Source organism: Haplochromis burtoni, unplaced genomic scaffold, assembly GCF_018398535.1.
Source record: "Haplochromis burtoni strain Fernald_Lab_line unplaced genomic scaffold, NCSU_Asbu1 Contig_143, whole genome shotgun sequence".
NCBI classification, from domain to species: Eukaryota; Metazoa; Chordata; class Actinopteri; order Cichliformes; family Cichlidae; genus Haplochromis; species Haplochromis burtoni.
Window position 1 is genome coordinate 1,485,351 of NW_024582504.1, and position 19,354 is coordinate 1,504,704.

Genomic DNA, 19,354 nt, shown 5'->3' on the forward strand with positions numbered 1-19,354 from the left:
TAAGTTTTTAAAGGGCATTTTAGCAAAAGTAAAGCAGTGGTTCAATGATGAAAAACAGTCTTAGTTTCACTCATAAGAATATGTCATTCTAATAATCTAGTGCTGATGCTAAATAAGTAATGTTTAATAATGCACTGCAACCTCATGTAAAAAGATCTAGCTACATTAGTAATTGCTTTTTGTACACAGATGGCAATTTGAATAATTCTATTATTTTATATAGTGTGTTTAAAAAAAAGAAGCTAAATTACACAAGATCATATGATCTTAATGTTGTTATTATTTAGATTTTAAGATGTTATCAACATGCCCTTCAAATACTTGCTACTGATAAGAAATAATGATGTGAGTTAATGATACTTAGCTAAGGAGAAAAAAAATATTCAGCTTTAAATTTGAAGGAAGTTCCATTGAGTATTATAACACAAGTTTCAGACTGACCCAGTGGTTATTATGTAAGCAAGTAAGTGACAGCAAGAATTTCCAATTTCCATAATTTGGCCTGTAGCAGTCACATGAACTGTGAAGGTAAAGCAAACACAGGTTCGGTGTTAGAGAAGACATGAAAAACAAGAGCAGCGCCTTATTTTGCGTACTTGTTGTTCTCCTTTGCTGCTCACTTATGTCGGGTTATGAGACATCGATTCTGCGCAGTTTACGACATTTTTACTCTCATATATTAAACTTTTAACTTAGAAATAAGTTCTATAAGTTGTCACTATTCACTCACTGCGTTTACTGTGAGCAATACAGCGAGAGGTTAAGGCCGTCTTTTTTTAAGCATTTATTTTTAGGGTATTTTTAGTGTCCGATTTAGATATAGAAAACAGAAACTTGGTTTCGGTTTTCGACAAGCTAGAGGATCTCGTTACAAAACACTCGTTCGCGCTACACCCCGTCACGCTAGTGCAACGGAAGCCCTTTCAGAATAAAACTAAACCCGTCACCCAATGGCAGCCCAGACTTATTGAGCGACACACCTTCCCACCAATCAGATTCTTACGTGCGCTTCTACCGCCAGCAGATATCTACTACTCATCTTTGGAGTTTCGACCTCGCTGTTGCACAGTTCACAATCAGTGAGTATGGTAGTTTTTGGTGTTGTTCTCCTGTCCTTTTCCTAAGGTGTCATCATTTTACTTTTACAGACTCACAATTGCAACGTCAGACATTTTCAGTTGTTAAAGTTATTTTTTATTTTGCTAGCCAGTTCGCGTGAGTGTCGGTAACGAATATTAGCTTGCTAACAGCAACCTGGCTAGCAGCTTTACGGCCAGGAAGTGCAAACACGAAACTTACTGAACTTAGGTTTTACTGAAGTCCCCCGAATTTGACCGCTTTAGGCTAACGCTGGTGGCTAATTTTAAATACGAATGCAATGAAAGCTAAATATGGGCGATGACGATAAATGGAGTCATCGCTTTACTGTGGTGGCCCTCCTCGCTCGACTCCATTACAAGCTTTCTATTTCCTCATAATGACGTTGTACATTCACTATTGGGACTCAGACAGCTTTCTCTACGCTCCCTTTTTGTAAAACCACTATGAACCGCGCCTTTATTCTGCCCCACCTCGCTTTTAAACATGTACAGCAACGACCTGTGTGGAGGGTGGGACCAGCAAGGAACCGAAAGTCAGTATGAGCTCGTGCGCTTGATTAGGACCGCGGGAGACCGCGGTCAAGCTAGCCGCACAGTCAGCCGCGCCTACGATGTTGTTGCACTCTTCTTACGGATATTACGGTACAGGTGCCGACAGGCTTAGAAACACAAGAGTCTTCTTATTCATTTTTCACTATTTCACAACTCATTCCACTTCTAGCTTTGCACTGTTACAGAATTTGTACTTTTTGTTGTTGTTATTTTCAATGTGTAGTGTAAGAATTATAATTTATGATTAGCTAATATTTCAGTGTTGTCAGAGTTATCTACCGGTTGCACCTGTTGCTCCACTCCCACAAGGCTGGTAAGCAAACTGAAGAGGGTTGACACTGTATTGGTTGGGTGTACTAAGGGTGGGCAGAAATCGGAGCACAGGAATCTGGTGAGGAACTTTTTTGTGTTCTGTCAAACCGTACAGTTCATTAGGAGGAAGAGTCAGGGTGACCTAGGGTTAGAATCCAGTGAAATATTTGTCACCTCATACGGGTTCCCTGTAATATCAGCTAAAAAATGAAATTATTCAAAGTACAGTACAGAAATTTCTCAGAAACCGTACAATTCAGAGAGCTGTGAGGCGGAAGAGGAAGAGTGAGGGTGATCCAGAGTAAGAATCCAGTGAAATATTTGCATCATCTGTAATAGTTTTCCTGTAATAAATGCTAAAAAAAAAATACACAATATCAAAAATACAGTTTTACAATTTTATTAAATTGGGGATAAGATCAAGTTGAATAGAAATGTACAGTATAGTGAGAAAATTGCAAATATTTCAAAACTCTTGATTTGACTCTTGTGTATATAAGCCAGTCGGCACCCGTACCGTAATATGTATAAGAAAAGTGCAACAACATTGTAGGTACGGCTGGTGGTGCAGCTTGCTTGACTGTCTCTTCGCATGTGAGGGCTCACGTGACTGCAGTCAGCAAAAGTCAATAACAGGGTCCCTGCACGACTCATCGTCACTTGATGTGACATCACGTGGACGTGGGGCTATTTTCTGACAGACACCCTTTTCTTCTATAATAGTTTGCCTTGCAAACACAGTTGCTTGGTGTAAATTGGGGGAAAAAAAAATCATAGTCTGGGTAAAAAATGCAGTCAGCAAGGCAGCATTTGAGTTATTCTATTTCTTTCTCTCTATTTGTGTATTTATGAAAGTCTTAATAAACATATATACGAGTTAATCCCTCATACTGGAACACCAAATATTAGTCGCTTTTTTTTTTTTTTTTTTTTTTTTTTTTTGGAGCAGGCGCTCTGCTTGTTGGTCTTGTCAAACCAGAATAACTTGTTGTGGTTTCTTGTTTTGTTGCGTATGCAGTGAATCAGGGTGAAGTGTAAGAAAGTTGAAACAAAGCAAACAAACAGGGTTTATTGTCACTGAGGGGCACTGTCTGATGACTTACTGAATGAAGCAGAATTTTCTTTACACACAGAAGGCTGTTGGAAGCTGTCTAGCTTACTGCTGCTTTTTGTCTCCGCCCTCTGCTGTTGTGAGTGGCAGCACTTACAGAACATATGTATGTCATGTTAGTTTGCTACCTGTTGTAGACGAGCGACACAGTCTTTATTTGCATTGGAAAAGTGACGTACATATATCCTTCTCAAGACTAGTGTTAACATCCTTTAAGGTGTTCTGCCACATTAATCATCAACCCATTTGTTTTGTTACTTCTGATTCCTAAAAAGCAAAAACACCCACCCAAACTCTTCAGTAAACGGTACTGTGGTGGAGATCAGGACAGAGGCTTATTTTATTCTATTGCGGATTCTGATGACACATCCTGTGTTTACCTTTTGTAGGTACTACACTGGAGCAACAATGGTAAAGATCTTTATCGGTAACCTCTCTCAGAACACTGAGAAGGATGAGATTGAAGCTCTGTTTACTCAGTACGGCACAGTAACAGAATGTGCCAAGTACAAAAACTATGCTTTTGTTCACATGGAAGACCGCAAATCTGCCACCAAAGCAATCCGTGAACTGCATCTTCATAAGCTGAATGGCAGACCCATCAACGTAGAGCCAAGCAGAAGCAAGAACCAGGGCCCCGTGAAGCTTCACGTGGCCAATGTGGAGAAGGGCTTTGACAAAGAGCTCCGTGACCTGTTTTTGGAGTATGGCAATGTCACGGAGTGCTCCATCGTCAAAAACTTTGCCTTTGTGCATATGCCTAATTCTGACGAGGCCATGGATGCCTTGCAGGGCCTGGATAATACAGAGTTTCAAGGTAAGCGTAAATGTTTGGGTCTATAAGGGGTTTTTCAGGGGTTCCTTACTTTTTAGATTTGAGGGACAATGTTTTTCTCTCTCGCAGGGAAACGCATACACGTTCAAATATCAAAAAGCAGACCGAGAGGGGAACCAGAGGAGGAGGAGTATCCACCTCCGCCTGTGAGAGGAGGCTATTTTCCTCCTCCCTTTCCAGGGGAGAGACCCGAGCCTCCCTACAGAGGCCGCATGTCCGCTTACCCTCCTCCTCCTCCGCCCCCGCCACCTCCCCCTCCTCCGAGACGAGCAGCGTATCCTGATCGTGGCTATGGCGATCGAGAACCTTATGGGGTGGTCGATTTCTATGAGAAATACAGAGCCCGTCCTTACCCCCCGAACTTCGATGACAGGCGTCCCAGTGCCATCCCCCCTCCACCCCCTCCTCCCTCTGCATTGGTTAGGGAGCGTCTCGGAATGGGCTCTCTTGATCCGTATGAGCGGCGTCCACTGCCCCCTCCTGCAGGTTACATGGCGAGGGATCGAAGCCCTATCAGAAGAGCCCCCCCTCCGCCTGCTCCTGCAGCTGGTAATGGTTACTCCTACGAGCGTTCTCGATTGTCTCCAATGTCAAGGGCGCCAATGTACGCAGTTCCCCGTCCCCGGGAAGCCTACTCGGAGAGAGTGCCGCCGCCGCCACCACCACCGCCGCCGCCTCGCTATGCAGGCTATTAAGACACCTCGAGTGTAATACAAGGTGAGAACAAAGAGTGGATGCTTCATGAACTCATTAATCACATTGATAACAAGCAGAAATGACACGGAAACAAAAGTTATAATATACATGAGAGCTGAATCCGTTAATTGAGGTAGAATCACGCTTTAAACCATCAGCCAAAACTCAAAATTTCCTTCAGATTAATAATAAAGGAATTTAAACGGTGCTGCTAGAATCCTAAAATATTATTGCTTGAACTTCTCAGATCAGTGTTGCGCGAATCCTAAGTAAAACGCGCTCCTTGACATGTGTGGTGTGCTCTTTTTCCAGGTTTAGAATATGACAAGATCGTCGTCGTCTGCTGATGCACGTGGCGCTATACGCACCCCTCCCCCCTCCCATGTCTATGGCGGATTGCGTTGCGTTTGCTGAGACTTACTGGAAGATACTGTATTGCGGACAGCCCCGTATTTTAAAAATATACGATTTCTTTGTCTGCAGTTCTTCTGAGCTGATCATGCCTTTTTCTCCTCCTCTCTTTGTTTTCCTGTTAAAAGCTTTCAAAATGTTTTGCAGAATAGGTGCTTGGACTTCCAGTGTGACCAAAACTGGACACTCTGCTTTTCAATTTTTCTAAGTGGAAAATGTAATCTGGGAAACTGTGACCTATTTCTTCTTTTTAGAACAAGGGATTCATTTAGATACAAATACGTGTAGGCTTTGTAAGCAAAAATTGTTTATTTTAAGATTGTTGGTTGATTACAAAATGCTTATTGATCCAAGTTTTAAAGAAATTTCAGCATAGTAGTTCTTAAATACAACACCTGCTGTTGGAGGTTGTACAGCAATCTTTAAGATTTGCGACACATGTTAGCATGAAGTTTCAGTGTGGTTTTGTTCTTTTTACACTTTGTGTTCTTTTCATGCGACAGTAGACTCCTTAGCCACCATTTATGTATGATTTTTATTTACTTTACAGATTGCTTTTTTTGAAAGCTTTTTAATAAATGAATAAAACAAAACAAAAAAAATTTAACTGTGAAATTATTCCTCGTTGCGTTGGCCTCTTAGGACGAAAACCAATTCGTCAGATAAGATTTAGCTTTCTTTACTCTTGAAACACTTTCAGTTTCACTCTTCAGTCCTGATATTATCAGCATGACACATGGTAGGTGTTTATTTTTTTAATCCTCAGCTCACTACTAGAAAACCTGCCAGACTGGTTTTCCATGTAAAGTGTGAAAAACTATAATGCTTATTAACCCCCTGCCCCTCTCCCCCCTTTTTGTGACACACCCGAGACTTACCACTGCCTTCTTGAACTCTTGCCAGGTTAGACTGCAAAAAGAAACCAAAAGTTGATTTAACTTTAAAGCTCAAATCCAGCGCAGTTAATGAAGTACGGAAATGTCAACTCCCAAAAGTCGCAAAAAAATAGGCAACTTAAACTTCCGTTCCACTCTGGCTAGACAAAGATTTTTTTTAAAGCTGTGTACACCGGCTTCTCCGTGTTTTGAAGTCACATTTCGTCAGTCATCTCCCATTGCCTACCTTGGGTTTTTCATCGATGGCCCCATGCTTCTGTCCAAAGTTTATTTATTTGTATCATCCTTCATTTCATACATTTTAGTCATTTTTCTACTATTTCTAAATTAATATATGTAACACATGAAATGCGTGTGTGATATTCTTAGCCTGTGTGCTCTTTATAGGTTGTTAGATTCAGTGCAGGAGATGCCAGCTCATAGTAAGTCGTCCTCAGAAGATGTCCAGCACCCAGATTAAAACAGGTACATGCTGCTTAAACTGTGGTATTGCAATAAATGATCACACTTTGTCTTCTTGGATTCATACTTTTTATGCTGTTGCAGTTTTGAAAGTAAAAAAAAACAAACAAAAAACCCTGGCACTTACAATAATGGTAATAACTTTAAAAAAAAAATGCTGTGGTATTTTGTTGCAAAGCACTTTAATATTAATCTTAAAAGGTGCCATATAAATAACATTTTACTTAATAGCATTTTAGCAACACTGTCTCTCTTTGTTAGAATTGATTCATGTAGATTGAAGGCATGTTATGGAGTCTTTGAATCTGTCTTTGTTCACAGACGTGTCTTTCCTCTGGCACTTGCTCCGGTTCTAGAAGTGAATTCAAATGGGATTACAAGCTGGGAAGGACCTGGTTAGAATGCAGTTTAAGGTAAAGGGACTCTTCTTTGATCAGTTCAATTTGTGAACCTTGTTTAAAGTGTCTGCTCTTACAGGGTATGGATTTTTGTCCCTCACTGAAAGTTTGAATGATTGGTTGATGAGTTGGAGTGAACATCATGGGCGATGGGACAGCTGTGTCGCTACATCTCTGCTTTGATTGGAGGGTAAAAAAGAAATGTGGGAAAGAGGGAAATAGGAAAACCTCTTAGTTTTCCTATTTCCCTCTTTGCAATTCCCTCTGTAATTGAAAGTTATTGTATGTTGCAGTTGACTACAAGGACCTACTTTTTGTCTTTTTTTTTAACTCCCATTTTCTACCTTTTGAATTTTAGCTATTATGAAATAAACAATTTACATTTGAAAATGTTGTGATTTCTTTATTTCTATTTTTAAAAGTTAGCATCATACATCATACAGTACGTTAGGGTTATATGATAGTGAAGTTTTTAATTATCTTTTTTTTAAGTTGCATAAATTCAACTGCTCCTAAGCAGCCAATCACATGGCAGCGACTCAATGCATTTACGCATGTAGAACTGGTTAACACAGCCTGCTAGCATGGGTTGTTCTGATCTACTGGGATTTAAAACAAAACCTTTTTCCAGGCAACTATCTCTAGGGTGTAAGACATAAAAAATAAAAAAAATACCCAGTTCTTTGTATTATAAATAAATATTTTTGTTGGTGTCCAGTGTCAGACGAGAATTAAAGTATGCAGAAGAGCATCTCTGAATTCTCAACATGTTGAACTATAAAGCAGATGGGCTACAGTAGCAGAAGACCACACCAGGGGTCATAACAGGAAGCTCGGGCTGCAGTTTGCACAGGCTCATCAAAGTATGACGATAAAAGTCCGGAAAAATGTTGGCTAGTCTGATAATTCTTAATTTCTGCTGTAACCAAATATTGGTGTAAACAACATGAAAGTGTGGATCCACCCTGCCTCATGTCAAAGGTTCATGCTGCTTCTGATGCTGCGAGCATGTGGAGAATATTTTCTTGGCACACTTTGGGTCCTTGAGTACCAAGTGAGAATTGCTTATATGCCACAGCTGCCCAAGTATTGTTGACCATCCATTTATGGTAGTAGCCATCTTCTGATGGCTGCTTGTAGCAGGATAACATTTCATGCCTCAAAGCTCAGATTATCTCAAACTGGTTTCTTGAACGTGACAGTGAGTTTGCTGTGCTCCAGTGGTTGTCAGTCATCAGGTCTCAGTCTATAAGGACACCGTTGGAATGTGGTGGAACCGGATTTTTACAGCATACATTTGCAGCAACTGTGTGATGCTATCGGTATGTCAATATGGACCAAAATGTCTGAATCTATGCCATAAAGAATTATGGTTCTGAAGGCAAAACTCATACTAGTAAAGTATATCTAATAAATTGTCAGATGACTATATATTTATGCCAAATCACAACAGCGGTTGCCTCAAGGAGCTTTATATTGTAAGGTCTACAATAACATGGAGAAACCCCCAACAATCAAACAACCACTTAGCGACGGTGGGAAGGAAAAACTTTCCCTTTAACAGGAAGAAATCTCCAGCAGAACCAGGCTCAGGGACGGGGGCCGTCTGAGATGTCTGGCTGGAGATGAGGAGAGGAAGAACTTTATAAAAAAGGAAAGTTTTAAGCCTAATCTTAAAAGTAGAGAGGGTATCTTCCCCTGAATCTAAACTGAGAGTTGGTTTCACAGAAAAGGGATCTTAAACCAGAAGGCTCTTCCTTCAATTTTACTTTTAAATATCCCAGGAACCACAAGAACCCAGCTATGTGACAGCAATGTGTTCTTTCGGGGCGTTATTATGAGATCTTTAAATGTCACATATCATTAATTACAAGTGGTTGATTGATTTGAGCACAAAGCATCTATAAAAGTCAGACTTCAGCATATAAACTGACTTAGACTGATGCTGCTTTGGTTTCAGGCCGAGTGCAAAAGTGTAGTTTTTGAGCTACAAAGTGTTATCTTCACCGGAGGGGTGTGGAACTGCCTGCAGCATTAAAACATACAGTCATCACATACTCCCTCCCCAAAAACCTAAAGCACAATGAGTCAGTGTGATTTTATTTGCACAATTCCACAGCTGTGCTTATTCAGCACTCACTAACATGATGTTATTCATTTGTGAGAAACCAGACAGTTAAAGCAGAGGAGTGTTGAATCCAGGTTTTAAACAGATGTTTCCACTGAGTGAGGGGCAGAATGCATAGATGGATACTATAGTTGCCTAATCAATGAACAGTGAAACTGGAAGTGAGTTCATTGGATCTGCTAAAGAGCGAAGTATCATTTCCTCTAGTCCCTAAGTCACTTTCCCCTAAATCAAACAAATACTTGGAAATCGTGTGCGCTCATCCAAGGAGAAAATTTTTTTTAATACTTAGATTTTGAATTGTTATTTCTTTACTTGTTATTCTTTATCTTCAGTCTTTTGTAGTGGACATCAAGTCTTATTTGATCACAGAATTATATTTTGCCTCATTTTTATGTGGATTTAATGCAAAGTTAAATTTTTAGTTTATTTCACGTGAATTACAACAGATCAATGAAACATATTGGAATACTGAAAACTGGTTAGGTCATGTCACCAGTGGCACTTCCATGATCATAGCTGGTATGACAGAGTGCTGAGTGAAGCATTTTCCTCAAACTGTTGAAGGGGGACAGACATTAGAGCTGGAAGGTGAAAGTTCAGGCCAGGGTTTGAGGAACTTGAAAGGGGCAGAATAACAACACCCAAAGTCTATTATGGAAGCTAAGGCTTTGAAGTTGTGGGATTTGGTTTCTTAGTTGCCATACAGGACACCAGCCAATGAAGGGAATCGTCTTTCCATGACAGCACTGTTTGAGAGAGTTCTCACCTCCCAGAGGACGTTCTTTCAGAGATATCAAGATCGTTACTTTGATGGGCTGCCTAATCTTGAAGAATCTGCCTCGATTCATAGCTACAACCAGAAACCTGTAAATTCAGATCTGAGGTTATCCACATACACAATGTTTTCATGCCTAATGCTATCTTCGTAGTTGAGGACATCCCTCTGGTTTGTGTGCTCTGACCTTTACGTTTCTCTGAAATCTGGATGCATCTTTTCTGTTTGACATAATTAGAGGACCAGCTGTCTTGGTAGTTGTGGGCAGATTTTTTTCCTGTTTTCATGTTTCATGGTGAAAAACCATTTCAACCCGAATTCTGAATAATTTGAACTGATTTGATAAAGACAGGTAGTAAGTAGTGGTCTCACACAATTACGTCCTCCACAGAGCACAAAAATACATTGCTAGATATCATTTAGAGTATGTGAAACTCGTACAACTACCGCCTGCATGGCAGCGACAGTGACCACATTCCAGACTAGGAATGGCTTTTCTCAACTCTATAAATGTGTGTTGTTTCTAGAATAGTGCTGTGTTTTCCCCTAAGCTGCCATGGTTGTGTGGAGATCTCATATTTCTACAGGCTTGAAAGGTTACCGCTTCATCTCAATGATTTCTAGAAAAACCTGTTTCTGTCTTCAATGCAAAGCCACACTTTTTTCATTCTTTGATTAATGATCGCCTTAGAGTAAAGGGTTCCACCAAAAAACAAAAACAAAATAATCAACATGCAGACAACTGTATTCCAGATAAACTGTTTATTTCTCAGTCATAACTTTCAAACTTTAACAGTATTTGCAAAATTAACAATGCAGCTTATGTAGACAGGATACGAAAAGGGTGCAAAATATTGATTTCACATATACAAAGAGGGATTTCTTGTCTAATGTAATAAATGCACTGAGCATTAAGTCGAGTAAATAACAACAAAAAAAGTCACACGTGAATAAGCAGTAATGGTTGGTTATGAATAACAAGGGAGAGTCTCATCACTCTCCTGGGGGCCAAAGGAGCTATCTTTGGGTGACAAACTAATCCTACTATCTGAGCATGTCTCCATGACTGGAGGAAGAGACATGGATGTCTGCTCCTTCCAGAGAGACGTGGATGTCTCTCTGGAAGGAGGTACTGCCAGCACCTCAAACTCTACCTCAAAGTTGGCCTTGGCCTCACCAGACTCACGGATGATCAGGATCTCATACTCTCCGAACCGGATCAGAGCTTTGTCTGGCAGATCCATTCTCTCCAGGTATCCCAGGGCTGAGGTGTTCACTGACAGTTTCCCCCTCTGGCTCAGATTCTGGATGATAAACAGCATCTCTGAGCTCTGGGGAATGTGGTAGGCGTAGAGCGCCAGCTGCTTACGGGACACCCGGGGATCAAGCAGGATGTAGGCACAGGCCTGGTCGTCACGGCCCAGCCTGAGAGGGTCATCGGCAGCATGTCTTCTTCTGGTCCCCAGAGGAAGCCGATCATAAAAGTCCTTACAGCTTTGCTGAGGATGGTAAAGCTTGATTTGGAGGCAAGTCAGGAGGTCCTCCTCCGTCTCCATCGTCAGAGACACATTCATTGTGAAAGAATAACTCCAGATGAAAAGAAGAAGACAGCTGATAGTTAAAGAAAGGACAAAAAATAAAAACCAAACAACAAAATTAGTCATACAGTGAAAATAGACCATCTTATCTGTAAAGCAGGGTTAAATCGTACTGCATATAATCAACAAACATTATTTTTTAGATGCCATACCTGAATGTGAAACTTTCTTAATTAAAGAACGAGGTTTTTATTCCATTCACGGGAAAGAAAGAAACTGAGTTAGAAGAATCTAACGGTGCTACTGCTGCGAAAACAGGAAGACTGATTGCTGCGCTTTGCGAGCTGTTGCCTTTTATTCAGCGAGTTTTCCTGTTGGTCCAACAGTGTTGCTTTCAAGTGCAAATCCGGAAATGTCACTCTCAGGTTGAATTAAATTTTGTGAATGCAACATAAAAGAAAGAAAAATACAAATTTTCATTCAAAAGCTGAAAAACATAGCATCCAAGAATTAGACACTACAATACACAGTACAGTTATTAAAGTAAAAGTATGTCCACTGTTAAATCAGGAGACTGGACAGTAATGGCGTTACGCAGATCTGAAATATTTATGTATGTTTGATTGCGAAGTCAATGCAAACAGTTTGCCACGTGAAATTGAAGAAAAGGAAACAAAATGCTAATAAGAAAAATACTAATTCAAAATAATTCACTGGAGTCTTTGTTACAATTTAAATTCTTTTCCGCTGGTTTGCTGTACTGTGCGATTTTTAACGCGAGCACCTGAATGTAGCATTACAACACTGAAAACTCCATGATGACGCAACCCGGAGTAGACAGAAACGCTTTTAAAACTTCATTTAGAGCCGTGTATTATGATTATTTACAATACTTTTTATGTAAACAAAGCAGAGAAATAAAATACAGACATGCAAACATACAGAAGAAACAATTAGATGTGAAACAGAGGACATAAAAAAAGTAAATGAACCAAAAAAAAAAGAATTTTTACAAGAGGATTGATTAACTAGTGATAATTTTTATGTTTTGCATATCTCGGCAGTCTTAACAAATTACTTATAGGGGTTTTTCAGAAGCAACAATGTTTTAAAATACAAAATGAGATGTGTTTCTTTAAACGCAGTATAACAGGGTAATCTGTTAAGGAATGTAATTTTATGTATGTCAAAATTTAGCTACTTATTTCAGAATGAAAAGTCGCTCTTCATTACTGGGGTGGCTGGGGTTAGTGAAAAATAATAATAATGTCATCAGAAGTGTCACAACCAGTTACTGTAAACAGACTCAACTAAAGACACTGCTTCCCACCCTGCGGTATTTACCACTATAACGGGAAGAAGCAACCTCGTAAAATAGACCGTTACACATTAACCAAGTACGTTTAAACGTACTTAACTCTCTTTTCTTCACCATATAAATGTAGTTGTGAAATGTTACTGGTTAATAAATACGAAACGGGGTGACTTACAAAACATGGACAAAAGTGTACCGTAAGATAATGTAGGGTATTTATAACAAAGCACGGTGCTATAGCTAGTTTTTTTTATATTGTTATTATTTTTATTAGACATGCAAAGTAGAAAAATAGGTATATTGTAGACTACTGGGTGTATAATGTGTAACATTTAATGCGGATAAAAGTTGTAAAGTTGTAAAATTGTTGTTTTACCCGAAGACTTTAGATTACTGCGCACGCCCGGGCGGAGGGGGCGGTGCAGCTGGCTTTTTGTATGCCACAGGCAAGACACAACCGGAAATTAGCAAAAGGAAACCTCTCGAAGGGGACTTCAATTCCTTTTTGTGAGCGCCGACTAAAAGGTAATGAAAATAGAAAATTTACGTCTTTATATAAACGTACTTGTGTGGCGCATAGGTATGTGTGGAGTACCCTGTTAACCTCGGTTCCTTTGTTCGCCCGCTAGCCTCGTTGCGCGAGAATATCGACTGCGCTGCTTTGTCTGTTAGCGTGGCTAACCGGGGCTAACAGGCTACACGAGCGGCGTTTAAACGTTGCTCATTTGTTCTTTTTGTAGACATATACAGATATGAAAGAAACGATTTATTGATAATAATGATTTTAAATGATTAAATTGTTGGTACTTGTGCCGCCGTGAACGGTTTCTAGGTTTTTACTATGCGCGGGCCTGTTAACAACGCTGCTGTTTTTATAGACTCTGAGAAAGGGTCAAACGTACTCTTCAATAGTATGTACTAAAAATGTTTTTTTTTCTCTCTTAACACTCTGCATTACCTCGAAACAGATTTGTAATCATGGTGAAGATTTTCGTGGGAAATCTGCCCAGAGCGACAAACGAGGATGAGATCAAGGCACTCTTTACCGAGTATGGCACTGTGACAGAATGTGCCATCATCAAAAACTTTGCCTTCGTCCACATGGACGACCGCAAGGCTGCCACCAAAGCCATCAAGAATCTGCACCTCTACAAGCTGCACGGCACGCCAATCAACGTGGAGGCCAGTCACGGAAAGAACCAGGGCTCAGTCAAACTGCATGTAGCAAATGTAGAGAAAGGATCTGATGATGAGCTGCGTGCTTTGTTCGAGGAGTACGGCACGGTCACGGAGTGTGCTGTTGTTAAGAATTTTGCTTTTGTACACATGTCCAACTCTGACGAGGCCATGGATGCCATCAAGGGACTGGACAACACAGAATTTCAAGGTAAGAGAGATTATCAACATTTATAAGGAGGTCAAGAAGAAACCTTAGTGTTGCCTTATAATAAACCAGCCCACATAACCTGTGTTTTTACTTTTTATTTTTTAATGTAGGCAAACGCATCCATGTCCAGATTTCCAAGAGTCGTCCCAGACATGAAGAACGGGATGATTACCCCCCTCCTCCCCCAGACAGGGGTGGCTATTGGCCCCCACGCTATCCAGGAGAGTGGCCCGAGCCTCCTCCACCTGGCTACATGAGGGGTCGTCTTAGCCACATACCCCCAGGTTACCCTGCCCCTCCTCTGCCTCCCCCTCCCCCTAGACGAGCAGTTTATCCAGATCGCCCTTACGATGCTGAGAGGGACAGATATGGCGTGGTAGATTACTATGAGAAGTATCGAGCCCGTCCGTATGGCATGGCCACCTACGACGACCAGCGTCCCGGCGTGCCTCCTCCTCCCCCTCCCCCGTCAGCCGTCGTCCGAGACCGTCTTCCGAACTCGTCGCTCGACCCATATGAGCGTCGGCCCCTTCCTCCACCTCCTCCGTCCTCATACTACGCCCGAGATCGAAGTCCGCTTAGGAGACCGCCTACCACACCAGTGCCCCCTGCCAGTAACGGCTACTCCTATGATCGCTCCGCATACGGAGTTCCACGTGCAAGGGACCCCTACGCAGATCGGCTGCCTCCGCCACCGCCTGCACGCTACGCTTATTAAGCAAGGGCGGCGCATTTTGAAGGTGAGGATAGGTCTGAGGTAGACTGGTGTTGCTCTTTCCTAAAACAGCGTTCCTGTAACGGCAGAGGCAGCCGGGGATTTGAAAAGCATGCGTACAAGGTGCTGTTCCACAAGTAAATTCGTTGGTAATGCACGTCGATCCATTTAACATGGCTTTTCAGATAACAAAATAGTACTAAGTGTGTTATAATACGACAAAGATGCACTGTTGAGGATGGAATCTCTGAATTTCGGGAAAAACAAGTCGAATTAGAAATTAACCTGGAACAACGTCCTGTATTCAAGAGTTGCAGATCGTTCATTTCTGTCATTTGCTCTTTTTTTCAGGATTGTCGTCCGACTGCGTCGCCGCTCGGCGCCTCCTGATGCACGTGACTCTATCCTCTCCCTGTCAGTGGCTGAGCGCGTAACGTTCCCCTGCGATGCTGACAGGAGGAACCGAATAGCCGACGTCCACGTCTCTTTCTGTTTTTATTACTTTGAGGCAATTTTTACACTCGTATTTTTCCTCCTGGTTGTTTTAATATGTAATTGTGCTGTAGTACTTTTACTGCTTGCCGTCTGGAGTAGGTGTTTATTTTTTATTTTATTTTTTTTGTACTTTTTCGTTTGAGTAATACTGATGTTGTTTGTGACCTTAGAGAAGCTGAATGAGTTCAGCAACAGTTTCTAGGCGATACTTGTGACTGTAGATTTAACTGAACTTAACTTTGTTTGGTATAAAATCTAATCTGCACGTTGACTCCATCATGTAAAACTTTTACACCGCACAACAAACCGCTGTGAAAAACTTAAACTGCTCAAATGTAGGAGTTCGATGCATGCAGGAAGTAACTGTTAACTTACAGAAAATAAATGTCAATCGGAAGCCTCCTCAGAGCGTTTATATGTGCATTGTCAAACACTTCTAATTAACCTGATTCAAATATTGTTGTAGGGTCACCGGAAATATCATTATTTTAAAAGTTATCCGTTTGTTAGCGATGAAATACCGTGAGACAAGCTTGTTAAAATCGTCACGCTGATTAAAAAAACACGCCCAAACTTTCCTCACTGGTCTTGTCTGAAATGCTGCAGCTTTTATTCCTCAGCAGGGCGTCTGACGTCTTTCCTCAGTGCCAAAGTTGAAGGCAAGTAAAGAAAAGCTAGCGCTCTCTAAACCTACTGAACCCACACTGGTTTTGATAGGTGAGACTGGTTTACCTTGAGTCATATTGGGGAGGGGGAGGGGGGTATTACCTCAACAACTTCTGGACACCTTCGCAGTGAAAAGGTAAGTGACAGGTTACTGGATTGGAAAGAATGCTGATGTAGTGCTGAAACACATTCCACATTTGTATGATTCTTTTAGGTGAATTATTACTTTCATTCAAGAGTTTTTTTTGTAGTAGCCAGAAAAAAGTTGGGGATTTCTTTAGGCTCTTTATGCCAAAAAAGTCCTGAAAGTACCAAAGGTAGATACAGGGAACATGAATAAGAGAAAACCATCAGGTGTGGTCAGTTATTTAGTGATGGAATGACCCACTCTTGCGCATCTTTTGGGGAAAAACATCATCATGCTGGAAAATCTTACACAAATGTCTTAAGCTAGATTGAACAGGTGAAGGAAAGTTGAGAACAAACGTTAACTCAGTTTGGTTTTGTGGAGTCTGTTAAGGCCCTTGTGCTTCTCTGAAGGTTAAATGAACTTCCACTGTCATCTGTGGTTTCTATAGCTATCCGGTGTGTGTAATAGTTTCACCACTTTGTGAAAACATGGCTTGTGAGTGTAATTGTTGGTTAGTACGCCTGCTTCGGTGTAGACCACAGGCGTTGAACTCCAGGCCTTGAGGGCGGCAGATTTAAATGGCTAAATTACCTCTTCAAAATGTCAGGTATGTTGACCCAAGATGTTATCTAAAATCTGCAGGACACTGGTCCTCGAGGCCTGGAGTTCGACACCCATGGTGTAGACCATTTAGGGCAGGGGTCTCAAACTCCAGTATCCTGCTTGTTTGTGAGATATCCCTGCACTACCTGCTGTTGATTACCTGGATCAGGTGTGCTTTGCCAATAAGAAGCTACAAGGGCTGGTTAGTTTGAAAAGAAGCAGGATCGTGGCCCTCGAGGTCTGGAGTTTGACACCTGTGGTTTAGGGATTCGTAACCCACTTCCACTTAGGTAGTATGGATCAGCACTCAGTATATCTCACCCTCCACTCCAATGAGTAAACAGTGCTAGTGTGGATTTGGGCCATGGGCCGGCAGTTGAAAGAACAAGTCATTTTTAAGTAATCAGACATCTGTCACATTCTCTAATGTTGAATCACAGCATGGAGAAGAACTCGACTGTCATCTGCCTGTCTGCAGTTTGCTAATGATGATAGGGACAAGTGAGAAGGCTGCTGGGGCAGGGGTTAGTGGGGTTAAATAAGAACAGTGGTGCTTTGGTTTGTGTCATTCCATCGCTCATAGATGGCTAATACTGGATCACTTATTTATTTGGGTTCTCTCTTATCTATTTTAGGGAAATCTGAGGTTCAGAGGTGTTAGCAAAACTGTCCGGCTGTTCTTTATGTACACTGTACAGACTGTGAGCGGTACGCTTTGCTGCTGACAGATTGGATGCCAGCTGTAGGGTTTCAAATGCATCTGAGTTTTAAAAAAAAAAAAAGATGGCAGCTTTTAGGGAGAGTCGAGGTCTTTTTAAAATTGGAAATTTGAATAATTTATTTTTACAGTTTTTTCTTTTTGATTGAATGAACGTGAAGGATTTACCACAGAACACTACATTTGGACTTGAAGATGTGATATTTCTATATATGATAAATATAGATTTTAAACCCTTGTAAACATGAAGTTGGTTAAGTGTGTGGGAATTTCACAGTAATAATTTCTTTAATGTATTGTTAGTTTTTGGATTTTTGCAAATATCAATAAAATACTTAAAAACAACAACATGGACTCTGTTAACTTACATGCTGTGTGTCTAGTTACTTGGCTGGTTGCCATTTGAGTCACTGTTTTCACTGCATTGTTTTAGTTCTGTTTGCTACTGCACATTGGCCCTGTCCAAATTTATCTTCAAACACGTGCACAAGAAGCAATTTCTTAACATCCTGGTTTTTAACTGGACAGTAGCAGAGCTATGATACCTCATGGGAAGAGCTCTTTGCTCAATTTTATACGGGGAAGTAAATCTAACATAGATTTTATACTACAAAACTAAATTCAGGCTTATTGTCATGGAATGGGGAAACACTTTTTTTTTTCTGTCCCATAACCAAAATCAGTTAAAAATAAGGATTTCAATTTTGCTATAAAAAATTACACTTTAGGACAGTTTGTGTACATTAATTCCTACTTTTGATATAAATAAGTGCACAACTAACTTCATGTGGCAGGATTGGGTGTAAATTGATCCGTTTAAAAAAGTTGTTTCACTATGCCAGCAAACCTTAGTGGGTGATGTTTGCTGTCAGGACAAGGCTTTAGGTTACCATTAACCCTTTCAGCAACAATATTAATATTTTAGTGAGCATTTCTGGCCAAGTTCCTGAAGGCAAACTTATGTTGTGTGATGTTATGTATAGTAAGTGTTCAGAGCAGTAACAGCGTCCTGATACTTCCCCATCTTGACTAATAAATTCCAAACAGCGGTAAAACAATATCTGCAGAAAGTTGCAATGAGACAATAAATACTCTTCTATCACCAGAGTGTGGAAGCTGCATTCAATAGTCACTGAGTAACCAGAAACTTCAAACTCATCAGAGGATGTTTCCCTGTTGTAAACGCAGTGATGGGGAGAAAGAGCCCCCCAACTTGGTCTTAATCATATTGTGTATTTAGGTTTGATTCTTATTAATTTAACTCCTCATCTTAATGAAGTTAAGGTATTTTTAAAAACATATAATGCTGTATAGAGCAGCATAGTACATATATATCTTAAAAAGTGACTTTAACTTTTAGTTTCTATATATGTATATAGTGTGTGTGTGTGTGTGTGTGTGTGTGTGTAATACTGATTTTCCCAGCAGAACCCAAAGGAGAATCATTCATAGTAAAACTGAAAGTAAAATATCAAGTTTAGCCAAAGAATAAGAAGCATAATTTTATCTGCTTTTTCTGGGAAATGTCATTTAGTCATAGGCGTGCTGGAGCATCTCCACCTCATCTCATGTAGCACGAGATAAAATAACAATCTGATACAGCTTCAGCGGAGTTCCCCCTTTGTAAATTCAGTAATGTAGGAACATGAACCTTTAGACTTTGCTCTACGACAATAAGAACTAGTTTTTGGACCTGACCCAGAGGTAACAGATGACCCATGTGTCTCTATGGCTGGCTTACCTAATTCAAATTATATTTTCTCACTATGGCAACAAAAATGTTGTTTTTGTCTGAACCTGCCATACTGGCTAGTAATGATGCAACAACAGTAGCCTACATTCCCCAAAGTATTTTTTCTGTTTTGACCTTCCTTGATATGTTTCACCAAACACCAAGCATACCGGCACACACACACACTGAAACTGGACACTAGCCAGCTGACACACAAAGTTGATGCTGAAGGCAGACGGTCTAAAGAGAGCATTTTGGCCAAGCTGAAGCTGAAACAGGCTTTGTGAAGCTTACAGAAATATGTGCAAGAGCAAAATGAAAGGTGAAGTGAACTGTTCTGCAGTAACATTAGGATGCATTTTGCTTCATTTCAAGC

At 40.6% G+C, this 19,354-nt stretch overlaps 3 protein-coding genes across 8 annotated transcripts; 2 read left to right on the plus strand and 1 right to left on the minus strand.

Moving 5' to 3' along the window:
- The first annotated feature begins 973 nt into the window (after positions 1-973).
- On the plus strand, positions 974-7,447 carry LOC102310569 (RNA-binding protein 4). 6 transcript variants are annotated; one of them, XM_042224598.1, is made up of 5 exons: positions 974-1,079; positions 3,465-3,892; positions 3,980-4,627; positions 6,301-6,378; positions 6,697-7,447. In XM_042224598.1, exons 2-3 carry the CDS (start codon positions 3,484-3,486, stop codon positions 4,603-4,605), a joined length of 1,035 nt encoding a protein of 344 aa, XP_042080532.1. In that variant the 5' UTR covers positions 974-1,079; positions 3,465-3,483; the 3' UTR covers positions 4,606-4,627; positions 6,301-6,378; positions 6,697-7,447. The 6 variants fall into 6 exon arrangements, with proteins under 6 accessions (XP_042080532.1, XP_042080534.1, XP_042080533.1 ...); XM_042224597.1 differs by lacking the exon at positions 974-1,079 and having other exon boundaries at positions 6,697-6,788; positions 6,853-7,447; XM_042224600.1 differs by lacking the exons at positions 974-1,079; positions 3,980-4,627; positions 6,301-6,378 and adding an exon at positions 2,911-3,181 and having other exon boundaries at positions 6,697-6,788; positions 6,853-7,447.
- Positions 7,448-10,426: 2,979 nt separating this feature from the next.
- On the minus strand, positions 10,427-11,573 carry tifa (TRAF interacting protein with forkhead associated domain). Its single transcript, XM_005931620.3, has 2 exons — positions 11,430-11,573; positions 10,427-11,290 (listed from the first exon to the last, which is right to left on the minus strand). Exon 2 carries the CDS (start codon positions 11,251-11,253, stop codon positions 10,648-10,650), a length of 606 nt encoding a protein of 201 aa, XP_005931682.1. The 5' UTR covers positions 11,254-11,290; positions 11,430-11,573; the 3' UTR covers positions 10,427-10,647.
- Positions 11,574-12,940: 1,367 nt separating this feature from the next.
- rbm4.3 (RNA binding motif protein 4.3) lies at positions 12,941-17,588 on the plus strand. Its single transcript, XM_005931621.3, has 4 exons — positions 12,941-13,057; positions 13,501-13,919; positions 14,030-14,659; positions 14,986-17,588. Exons 2-3 carry the CDS (start codon positions 13,511-13,513, stop codon positions 14,635-14,637), a joined length of 1,017 nt encoding a protein of 338 aa, XP_005931683.1. The 5' UTR covers positions 12,941-13,057; positions 13,501-13,510; the 3' UTR covers positions 14,638-14,659; positions 14,986-17,588.
- Positions 17,589-19,354: the final 1,766 nt, after the last annotated feature.